The 12,585-nt window shown below is 40.6% G+C and overlaps 1 protein-coding gene across 1 annotated transcript in view; it reads left to right on the top strand.

Moving 5' to 3' along the window:
- The first annotated feature begins 2,605 nt into the window (after positions 1–2,605).
- RORB (RAR related orphan receptor B) overlaps positions 2,606–12,585 on the top strand; it is a 191,388-nt gene continuing 181,408 nt past the window's right edge. The window contains exon 1 of the mRNA XM_017855786.1: positions 2,606–3,276. Coding sequence (XP_017711275.1) covers positions 3,270–3,276 — 7 coding nt within the window. The 5' untranslated portion in view covers positions 2,606–3,269. The remainder of the gene's footprint in view (positions 3,277–12,585) is intronic.

Here is a 12,585-nt window from a genome sequence, read left to right as displayed (position 1 = left end):
TGAGATTGAGGACAGTGCTATGTGACTGATTGTCATTTAAATTAATCAAAATGTAACTATCAACTTAGAAAATCCTTCAGGCCCAGAGCAAAAAGCAGTTTCAAGCTTATAGGAAACCAAACACAATCATTCAAATAAAATTACTGATACTGTACTTCATATGAGCAAGGACATCATAGTAATGTATTATTATGCCACTTGAAATATGATTATTTGCTGGCAGATAAGTTACAAAACCATCAGATTATATATATGTGTTTTGTGAGTTCTTAGAAAATATTTCTTTCATTCAAAGTCTTTATATTTATTTTACATAAATGGGCTCCATTCATTTGAAATAAATGTGAAAATTATTAGAAACACTTAACAAACCAGTTTTGAAATTTTTAGAAAGATCCAAAATGTCCCAGGCCACCACAGTTTAACCAATGATCAGTATTTAAAGAGAAAATACATACCTTTGCATCACCATATATAGAGATTATATATATAGTTTTGAAAAATGAAATAGCATAGAGTCTTCTAATTAATAATTTCTTCAAAATTACTCAGAAGCAATTCAGAAATATGTTCTAAGAAAATTATGCCTTGTTGAAACCACAAAACGAAGAGAATATAAAAATGTATGGAGGGGTAAATACTTTTTATACATCTGTTGACTACCTTTTTCAAGGATTATAGATATTGCAGAATTTTAAAAAATTCAGAATTCAAAAAATGTTTGGAAAGTTAAAATTACAGAAATGTTTAAATTTTTGAATTTTGAAATTCCTGTTTACCCTAAAGAGAAATAGAAATCTAAAATGATAACAACAACAATAATAATTACACAATGTTTACAAAGCCTTTGGAATTTTCATTATTCCTGTGTCTCTGCTTGAAGCAGCAAAATTAAAATGATATAGTCACAATTTGTTTCTTGACTATTTTATATTCAGTAATTTTTAATGAAGCGACTAAATTAGGCATAACTTTGTACAGCTTTAATGTGGTTATGATGAATATATTTTACTTGATTAAAAATGATAAAACCAGGGAGCCTTAAATATTATCTTAAAAGATTAACTACTGTGTCAATTACAAATCTAGGAGAAAGGTATGTATAAAGGAATAACCATTCTGAACAGTAACTTCCTTTTGTTCATTTCATTTAATTAATGACTCAATCAACTTTCACTCTTAATACTAAAATTTTCCTAAATTACACATTGGTTTGCAAATGGGATGGCATATAGCAGGGCTACGTCAATTTACACACTGGTGAAAATTCAGCAGATAATTCATTTTTTATTTAATCAGGAAGGAAAAAACTACTCGGCAGTGTAGAGTGACCTAATTAACTAAATAACTGCCAATTCTACATTGTACTTTGTGTCATATGACATATCATGAATAAATACCAGTCAAAAATCAAAGTATTTGGATACTTAAGTAATGATGAGGCCTGCTGTGCCAACAGGTATGCTAATGAGTAGACATCTCCCAGCCTCAAGACTGAGGGAATGAGGCAAAAGTTTTCACCTCCCAATCTTTTAGGGAGATTGGGATTAACTCAAGTATTTAAGAAGTTCCCTACTATTGGGAAGGAAGTAGATGTAATCATTTATATGCTTATTTTGTCAACGGAGGAGGAAAAACTTGCAAAGGAACAGTTTTGATATATGTATTAAATTTTTATCAGAATACAAATAAATGGTCATAGATGACAATTTTCACCTAAGGAATACAAATAAGTTGATCTATGTTCAGTTACCAATCTAACTAGGGTAAATGTGTTCTGATAGCAACTAAAGTTAACAATGTCTTCCTTCTAAAACCTTTCTAAGAGCACCCTACAATCACACCTTCTAGCAACAGCCATTTCTCTTGAATTAGTAAGGTGGCTACACCGCCAGTTTGAGCTGTTTTCCTTCAGTCCTGTAGTCCATCTCTCAGGGGATTCTCCAAATGCCAATAAAAATCAATTTCCCTGACAAAATAACATATACAAGATTTTTTTTTTTTTTTTTTTTTTTTTTTTTTTTTTTAGAAGAGGGTCAGGGAGCATCTGACAGACGTTTTTAAAGGAAGGGGGCAGCTACTTGCATGGGACTGCATTTTAGTTGTGCTAAAAGTGATGGAAGTTGGTTTGCATTATTCTACCACCAACACCCAAACCACCTGCCCACGGAAACCCCTGCCGGAGACCGAAGTTTACCCAAACAGCGCTCGGCAAAGCGTTGCCATAAAATCAAAACTAACTCTGCTGGGCCTGTGGGGGTTGCGAGAGAGGGACCGAACGTGAAACCCTGGGACCCCCGCGTCTCTTGCCTCCGAAGGTTTTCCGCGATCAGTGTCCCCTTCTCTGCTGGAATCGGAAGTGCCTGTCACCTGCGGATCTGCCCGACTCTCCCGGTCGGCCCTTCTCCTCTGCCCAGTTCGGACAGTCTCCAAGTCGCGCCCCCCGGCCGCTCGGACTCCCTCGTCCCGCCCCCGCCCCACCCCCGCCTCCACCGCGCTCCCCTCCCCGCGCGGTCCCAGCCTCTCCAGGCGCTGCTGGGCGCTGATTGGCGGCTGCGCTGACAGCAGGCGGGGCCTGGAAGTCGCGGCCAAGCCCGCCCTCGCGTATAAGCCCCTCTCAGCGCTCTCTCTCCATCTCTCCCCTCTCTTTCTCTCTCGCTGCTCCCTTCCTCCCTGTAACTGAACAGTGAAAATTCACATTGTGGATCCGCTAACAGGCACAGATGTCATGTGAAAACGCACATGCTCTGCCATCCACACCGCCTTTCTTTTCTTTCTGTTTCCTTTTTTCCCCCTTGCTCCTTCTCCCTCTTCTTTGTAACTAACAAAACCACCACCAACTCCTCCTCCTGCTGCTGCCCTTCCTCCTCCACCTCAGTCCAAGTGATCACAAAAGAAATCTTCTGAGCCGGAGGCGGTGGCATTTTTAAAAAGCAAGCACATTGGAGAGAAAGAAAAAGAAAAACAAAACCAAAACAAAACCCAGGCACCAGAGAGCCAGAACATTTTTTTTCACCCTTCCTGAAAACAAACAAACAAACAAACAATCATCAAAACAGTCACCACCAACATCAAAACTGTTAACATAGCGGCGGCGACGGCAAACGTCACCCTGCGGCCACGGCGTCCGCCTAAAGGGATGGTTTCCTCGGCAGAGCAGCTCTTCGCCGACCACCTTCTTCACTCGTGCTGAGCGGGATTTTTGGGCTCTCCAGGGTTCGGGCTGGGAGCAGCTTCATGACTACGCGGAGCGGGAGAGCGGCCACACCATGCGAGGTAAGCGAGTCTGCCGGCACCGAGGCTCCCCGAGTCCGGCCAACTCCAGCCAGACGGGGAGATGGGGGAGGGGAGGGCACCTAGTCTAAGGGGAAAGAGGTTGTCCAGGAGCAGTTTCCCGAATTCGCTCTCGCAGGTGGGGCTGCAAATGGCCTGGGCGTAGAAAGTTGTGGGAAGGTGTTGATGCCTTTTGGGAGTTCTGGAGGGACGCGGGAGGGCGCTTTTTTGGAGAGGGGAGACAGGCTACTTGGTTCCTACCAGTCCTTGAGTTGCACTGAATCATTTTTGCTTGTCGCTCTCGGGTGCGGAAGCGGACGCGGGATGGAGAAAGCCGAGAGAGGGATGCCTCTGGACAGGAGCAGTTTGGAAGTGCCCCGCGCGCAGTGGTCGCCGGCTGGGGTTGGGCGCGCGGGGCGCACCGGCCGGGGGCAGGGTGGACACGCGCGGGCACACACTCGCCAGATTACGAGGCCCACTAGGGTCCTGGCCAGCAGGCATGTCCCTTCGCAGGAATAGCAAGCAGAAGAGCAGTGCTGCGAGGCTGGACGCGGCTGAGGGAACAGTTAGTTCTCTGGCGCGCGCCTTCGTGCAGGCGCTGCGCCCTGGCCAGGTCCTCGTGCCCGAGCCCGCGCGGCCCAGTGAGTAGTGCGACCCCGGAAAAGTTGTAATGAGAAAGTTCTGGAGGCTTGGAAAGGCCACACTACTCACGGCCGGAGAGCCATGGGCTCCGGCTCTTTTGTCAGATAAAGGGCCAGTAGTGGAAGGAGGTGCTGGTGCACCCTCGGGCCAGGACCCTCGCAGTCGCAGGCGATGGCGGCGGCGGGACCCCCGGGCGAGCTGGGGTCTGCGGAGATGCGCGCCAGGGACTGTAGCGTTACACCTGCTCCGGCTGGACTCTGGGCCTCTCGAAGGGCTGGCGGGTGGGTTTTGGGAAGTCACTTGTTCTCCTCTCCTGCCTTGCCGGAGTCCTCAGGTTTCCTTCGCGCTGTGCTCGGCCTTTCTTCACTCTTTTACTGAAGAGCCAGGCAGGTGTCCGCCTGACATGGGGATCTGTGCAAGCTTTGGGCACCCACCCCCACCCCCAGTCTCTCTTCCTGGCCACACCGCTGTTCATCGGGGGTTCTTCTCTATCCTTCTGAAGTACCCCTGGGTCTTGACAACAGAAAGTTAGTAACGGCCAGCTCCAGACCTTCCTGCATCCCAGACTCGGAGAGAGGTGGTCTAGGCAGGGAGCACTTGGGAGAGTTGGGATGCAATCACTGGTCTCCTCCTTCCACTGACTGTGATCCTCTTCCACCCACTCCCCCTGTTCCCCTCGAGGAGCACCCCAGGAGGCAGCGGGTCTCACTCCCACTCCCTCCCGCACGCGGTGAGCCCCGAGCCTGGACCCAAGGGTTTGCTGGCTGGATGCTGGGATGTGTCAGGAAAGGGAAGGAGAAGGAACAGAGAGAGATTGTCCATGGGGGAGGGGGTTGACTGCAGATAAGAAACAAGGACGTCCTGATGGGATGGTCTTGATTGGCCGGTTCGCTGGGAGTGGGGCACCCGTGTGTGTGCGCGCTGGCTCCAGCTAATTGTACCGGTTGGGGGTTGGTTACATGCTCCACTGTCTAAATTCTTTCAAGAAACTATACTTGGGCAATTGGCGAGTAGAGAACCTTGGCTTAGTAAGAGACGCCCAGTCTTTTGTTTTTCTTTTCTAGCCCATCTCACCATCCCATCCATTCTTTCGGTTTCACCCGTCCCAGTCTGGAGCTGCCAGTTCGTCCCTCCACTTCTTCCCTTCTAACTTTCCCCCTGTAGCTGGGTTCATACTTTCTTGGAAACCATGCGCCACCTCAACTCGGACCCGGCACTAGGACCTAGGGCATAAAAGCTGCTCACTCCTTACATGGTAGAATGGAGTGCGGCGCGGGGTGGAGGTGGGTTGTAGCTTGATCTAGCCTCTCCTGAAGGAGCAGTTTGCAGATGACTGTCCAGGTTCGCCACGGCGGTCTCTTTGAGGACTCCAGAAGCTGGAAGGATTAAAAGCCAGGCGCTGGTCCTCATGCTTACCTTGAGAAAACCAGTTTAAGCCCACAGACCTATCCCAGAGGGCGCCAGCCTCGCCAGGCGTCCGAGGATCCCTTACAACTTCTAATTTGAGGCAGCTCTCAGGCGGCCTTAGGGGAACGCACTGGAGAAAATGTAAGCTTAAAAGATGGCCAGGTCGCTCTATGGCCCTTCCTGGTTGCCCTTTCCTGACCCCTAGTGTCTTCCTTTACTACCTCTTCATATTATCTCCGGACAATGCCCTTCCGCAGTATGAGAGGCTGTTCCATAAGAATGGGATTGAGAAAAGATCCAGGCTACTCTGACGTCTTGTGGAGTTGGGGGTTGAACTTGAGAGTGAACTTGAGAAGTGAAAGCGCGAAAAGAATCAGCTTTCGCTCGTGCATGGCTACTAAGCACCCTGTGTTGGGAGAGGGACCGTTTTAGACCTGGGCTTTACCGTGGGCCCACTCCATTTCCCTCATCCACAAGCGCGCTTTCCATTCCCAGGTGGTCCTAGTTAGCGCCTGGGCTCCACAGTTTGCAGCTAACAACTGTCCTGAATCAGGGCGCTTTGCGCGATGGAAAGGTGATCTGGGATTCAGTGGTCTTCGGGGCCAATCCAGAAAACCTATTCCCACCCCCTACTCCTCCCCCGCCTAGGGCATTTAAGAGACTTTATCCCCAGGGAAGCTACGGGGAAAAAAAGGGGTTAAGAGTCCCTGATCTTTGACGTCCTTGTCCTGCCCCACGGCTGAACTGAGTCCCGGACACAGCGGACACAGCGCGGTGGCTTACTCTGGCCTGGGGCTGAGGAGGTTGTATTTGGTGGCGCACAAATCCTTTCATCCTTTGTCTGTGAGAGGGTACCACAGAAGTTCCAGAGAGGCTTCTCTGTAGATTTCAGTACTGAAAGGAATAACTTCTGAAGGCGGAAGGGAGGACCTTTAATTGGGCCCATCACTAGGTGAGAAAGAAGTGAGCTGAGGTGTGGGTTTCAAGGGTCCTTCTTGAAAGATCTGTGGGCTGTTTATTACACAGGGGCGCGGAAATGGTCGGATTTTTCAGTCCTGCCTCCACGGAAAACCCCGCTTCCAAAAACAGGGGCACAGATGTCGTCGCAATCAATAGGTGATTGTCGCTGGGGCGGATTAGAAATCTGGTTTTATGCTTGCTATAAACAAGGATTGGGTCTGGCATTTTTAAAGTCTAGTTTTCCTCTCTTATTTGCAGGTAGTTAATTTTTACTAAGTGCTAAACTTTAGAAAAGAGGCGGCTTGCTTTCAGAGGTATGGCAGCCCTTCAGAAGTATGGAGCTCTGAATGTCCTGCTGGCAGGGCCTTTAGATTTCCTAAACAAGTTCTCTCTCTTAATTTCCTCCACAAGTTCCAATTAAATATTTCTAACCAACACTCCACCTCCTGCAATTAAAAAAACATTGCTGGAAGGACATCTCTGTTAGTAGTCCATTAATAATTGCTCATTAAGTAATCATCAGTAAGCTGTCTTCATTCCAAGAAATGTAATTATTCAAACAGTTTAAAAGGAAATTCTGAAGCTGTATTTCAAGTATTGATGAAATAATGTATAGCCATAAAAATAAAATATTTTCTTAAATGGTACCATCTAGTGACTCTGTCCTCCTTCCTCCCCCAGCAGCATGGGTGAGTTTGTAACAAGTACTATGACACAGAAGTGCTTGACATATTGGACTTCTGGGATAGGTATTATTACCACCAAGGCTTTTACTTTTCAATATTTTCTAACAATCAGAAATTAGGAAACCAGGAGGAAAATGTAGATGAAGAAATTGAGCAGCAAACTTCATAAACCTGAGGGACACAAGATTAAAACTCCTTTGTTGACATTTACTTAAAACTTACTAATCTTTGGATTTTCCCTCAACCACAATATAGCTTTTGCTCATTAGAGAATCCCTAAAAGATGAGGTTTTGCATCATTATTAAAGTGGTTTATGTGATCATTTAACATACATAAAAACATTATTTTATACTCTTAACCAAATATGAATGTTAACATTTACTTATTCTGGCAGCAATTTGATAACACCAAACTATGATCAGCCATAAAAACAACTATTCAGGAGTGTATTTGCATAGATTATATTTTAAATGAAGTGTTTCCAAGCCATGAAACCTAATTTTACAGGAAGAAAATTTTATTACACCAAAATGTACAAAGTTTTGGGTTGGTCTTCATGAAAATGACATTTAAATCTCATAATACCTACTTTTTTCCCCAAAAGTAGTGTATACACAATTGTCAACAGGGATTTAATATGATTTGATACACAAAGCTTTTCTACATAAAAAGATAAGTAAATTGCTTTTTCAGCTATGACATCACCTTTTATAAACCTGTATTCACCTTTTAGAAATACAAGACGGCCTATATGGTTTTTAGACCTCTCATTACAGTAGTTCTAAGATATAAAAGTATAAATCACAGCACATTACTAGATTATTCCATTGCAATAAATAATATACCTCTAATTTAAAGTACATATTATAGCATTCACTCAATAGTTCAATATTATAACTTTAAAAATTATTAGTTAAAAAATTATATATGCATGGGTCTGCTGGGATTCTGCAAATTTGTATATAAAGTAAGGCTTAAAATTGTGAATAATAATATCAGTGCCACTGTGCATTGGTGAAATTTAAGACTTACGAGTAAACATATTAGGAAATAAGAATTAATTCCAAAGTGAAGACTGTCAAATTCTGGCCAAATTGAAACACATCAAAGGTTCATGAGCACATACGTTGTAAGTGCAAAAGTTATTAGTGATTGAGGTGACATTCTAATAATATGAGGATAATTTCTTTAGACTAAACATTTCTGTGTTTATTCTACAAAGACAAAAAAATAAAGGCTTTATTTATATTGGCATTAGTTTAATTAACATTAACAAAACATTTATTGTGATGTTAAAATATATAGAAAAGTAAATATTAGAAATGGAAATTGTGCTTAATAGTTAATGTACGTTTTTTATTCTAGATGTAGTTCTGTTATTCTATCTATTCTTATCTAAAGGATAGAAATCAAGCCGACTAATGAAATAAGTCTTTTGTGATATAATGAATGATGACCTTTGATGAAATAAGCACTCTGAACAAAAAGTATTATTCCTGTAATTTTTTAATCATCTTCCAATTACAGCTTTTTGCAAATATTTATCTTACTTTGAATAGAATCTCTGACTTAACAGAATCCCCAGCAGATAATAGCAGTCTTTGGAGGCGTCTGTTGATACACACTGATACGCAATATGTATATGTATGTGCCTATAACCACCCACTCAGACAAGAAGAATGAATATTTGAGAGAGAAAATCATTCTTATCTTTGCTTTCACAATCCAGACTTCCAAACTCAAACATATTTAGAGAAACAGAAGCAACTTTCCAGAGCATTCAAAGGGAAGATATGAATACACGTGGTACTAGAGTCTCATAAAAAAGAAACTGTTAATAACATCTATTTATAAATAATCTACACAAAACTCCATTATACTACCTAATGATAATTAGAGGGAAAGGGAATCAAAGAATTCAGGACTGCCAAGTAAATAAAATATTCCCTCTCAAATTAAGCAACAAATTCATAGATAACAAGGTTTATGCCATGAATTTGAAGGATGTTTCCTTTGTAGCACAAGACAAAGGAAGCATAGAGGAATAAATATTGATTGAACTAATCATCTGATGAATAGAAATGAGATTTACCAGTGCACCAATATAATAGGCTATGTTAACTAGTTCTTTCATAGCGCATATGCTGCCCTTTCAACCCCTGACCCCATGCATTCAATTCTTAATGAGGGAAACCACAGGTGTTATAACGGCATTTATAGTGAATCAAGCTACATATAATAACCATGTGGTTAACTAATGGCACTGGGGGTAGGTTCTTATGAAAGGAAATATTATGAACATAGTGTGACAAAATTATTGTATATTTCAAACCACCTAGATTTTTGGCTTGCTCAGGTAACCTCTAAAATATATCTATGTGGCCATTAATATCTCAAGTCCCAGATTTGGTGGCTCTGTCGTAAGTGCAAATTTATTAGTGCATATCTGAGGAGCGAGAATTATTCAATAATATTCTGCCCACATTGTTGTACACCTTGCATAGTAAGCATTTAAAACATTAAAAAATAACACTTAGAAGGTAGAGTATTTTATACTCAATATGTCATGCATGCTGCTTGGTTAGTAGTTATTTTATAAATTTTGTAAATAGATTACAACTTTATAGTAATAATTAAATGATACATTTTGTGTTAAATTTACATTAGGATATTCTTGATACAGGCATGTTTTTACAAAAGCCAAACCGAATATCTTGCCTTTGCCAAAATATGAGGCTAAAATCTCACTCAAAAATATGCTCTTATAGAAGAACAAAAGTAATTTGCTTTGACTTAAGCATGTTCACCTCTGCAGAGTAAATATTTTATTAACTGGCTGGGTATGCTGACATTAAAATTACTAGAATGGGTATTTATTAATGTCATTTTTTTGTGTGATTAGTTATGATATCATGTGGTCCTGGCTTATATTTCTCCAATTTAGGGGAATCATGGACATCAGTAAAGAAAGATCAAATTAATCTGGTTGTTTACTAAATCATACTTTTCTTACTACCCTACTTATTACTTTGTGCTCATATAAACCAAATATCTTGGCACTGTGGAGTATATGAAAAACTCGGGACACTTAAAGAAAACTCTTACATAGTTTACCTCATAGTAAAGCTTATTGCAATAAATATTGCAATAAATTAATTTTAAATTGTGTATTTAAAAAATTCTCACTCAATTGCTCAATATAGAATTCTTCTTTTAAAGACTGCTACACCATTAACTGAATTTCACTAGATTATGTTGTAATCATGTGACAACCAGAGATATAAAATATTTTAGGACTGAATTAGATGTACAAATGGTATTCTGAATTTAAGCACAAAATTATCCTTAAAAAAATTGGCATTAAACAGAACTGGCATGAAATAAATGAAGTCATTATTAGCTGCAAAAAATGTAGATTTAATTTAATTTATTTTCTGACCAGCTTTATTTTGTTTTGTTTTGTTTTGTTTTAATATTTTCAAATACAAATGTCTCTCCTTATCTGAAACCAACTAAGCTTGATTCTCATCTGTTCTGAAAACTTTGTCAAACTCATTGATCAACTCATTTTTAGGAGCCCAAATTAAGTTATACTTTCAAGTACAAGAATGATACCATCTTCCCCAAAATATTTCAGTTTTAATTTCAAAAGGAATAAGCTCAAAGATGATGTCATCTTTTACAGTCATATATATAAAAAGAAATGTATGTGACTCACATATTTATTTACTAAAGACTTATTGGATACATCCACCCAAAGTAAGGTACAGGGCTGAACCCCAGGGATGCTTAGGTTGATAAAGCACAGTCATCTGTATAGTCGAAGCTAGGATCAAAGAGCAAGCACAATGGAACATGGCAAGGACGCTACCAGAAAGTCAGACTAGCTCTCAACGGGGAAGTGATGTTTGAGATAGGCCTCTAAAGATAAGTAAAGTAGAACTCCCTCTTTGGGTTAATTTGTTCATCATAAATGAGGTCTATTAAATTACTGTTAGTTGTACTCCCCAGTTGCCTTATATAGTTGGTGTTATGTGAAATTGAGTTTATAGTAGAACTATCCCAAAAAGAACATAATCTGACGTAGCACAAATAATAGTACTGCTCTCAAAACTTTTAGTATTAAAATTATTCTCAAGTGACAATTGAAAAAAAATCCTTTAAGGTAATTTTTTAAATTGCAAAAGAAAATATATTGAAGGTGAGATGAACATCAGTGTAAGGAAGAGAGTGTAGCTTGTTTTAAAAAAGTATCACCAAGAAAAGGAAATGTAAAATACTTTATAATATCCATATACATTTGTTTTATAAGGAAAATTCTTATTTATTTTTTTAAAAAGGAAATGGCAGATATATATTGAGTTTCATTTTCTTTAATGTTCAAGCTATGATCTGAAAGTAGTGATATCTGCTCTGGAGAGGATCTTAGATTACTAGATATCTTCAAAATCCATTGAAGTAATAGAGTACGTAGGCCATAGCTGAGGGCCATAGTGATGTTCTTTAAACTCTCCCATTCCACATACTTGGATATAACACTGTACCCTGAAAATTAAGTTATAAAGTCAACACATAGTGTTCTTGCTGACTTTTGAGCTATTCTCTTTCTTCAGCATATTTAAAGAAGGAAAATTCTGGAGACTCTTAGTAATAAAAACCTGAGTGTGAGAGGCAAATATTAGCTGGTTCCACCCCAGCACTGTGAGTGAGCTGCTGATCAGGCTGGAAAAAGTGTCCACTACAGTCCTCAGTTAAAGCTTTGTCATTTCGAAAGGATAGTTTGTCATTCTGGTCTTAGACATTAGCTCTTGTGAACTGAGTTAACATGGGTCCTCATACTAATGTCTGATCTACTCTGAAACACTGGTAAAATCAAATGTCTGAGACCACAAAGCTGAAAAACAGGCTCTGAGCTGGGATAAACTCACATAAGCAAATGCCTCCATTTGAAACTTGCAAGCAGCCAAATTGTCACTCTTGGCCATAACCCTCTGCATTAGCATGAATCTCATCTTCAAATTTCCACATAGTGGGCAAGACCACACAGTCATACCTTTTAAGTCTTCAAACATAAATAATTGTTTTAAATGCTGAGTATTCATAGAATATGTTAGACTAAGGAATTGTGCCCTTCTGTTGTAACGATACCCACATAACATAGTGGCTGTGGTACTTCCAGTTTTTTTCTTGCAAATAGAAGAATTCAAAAACTGCATGAATGATTCCATTTCCTGAGGTTTTTCCAAAAAGGCTTGGAAGGCCCCTGTAACTTTTACTAGCCTTGATTAAACAGCTATTTAATAAGACAACCAGTTTTCTGGACACTCATTCCCCCACCCCTTATTGCAATTTGTCTCTGGTGTTCCTAGGTTATGTGACAATGGACACATAGAACCACTTCATGTTATGCCTGGGCCAGTGTACTATTCTGGTTGGTGAATGGAGGCTAAACCCTTGGAGAACAGTCATTTTACTTAAAGTGTTACATATAACGTGAGTCTAGTGTTTTTACTCTAGCTTTTATGTAAATATGCATCATACTTAGTAAACAGTAAACCGCTATTTTGGTTTTTCCATTAAAAAGCAATTTAAAGACAATCTTATTAAATAGGATCT

Source organism: Rhinopithecus bieti, unplaced genomic scaffold (assembly GCF_001698545.2).
Source record: "Rhinopithecus bieti isolate Rb0 unplaced genomic scaffold, ASM169854v2 scaffold_41145, whole genome shotgun sequence".
NCBI classification, from domain to species: domain Eukaryota; kingdom Metazoa; phylum Chordata; class Mammalia; order Primates; family Cercopithecidae; genus Rhinopithecus; species Rhinopithecus bieti.
The sequence above is the reverse complement of the archived record's forward strand: the minus strand, read 5'-3'. Positions and strand labels throughout refer to the sequence as shown.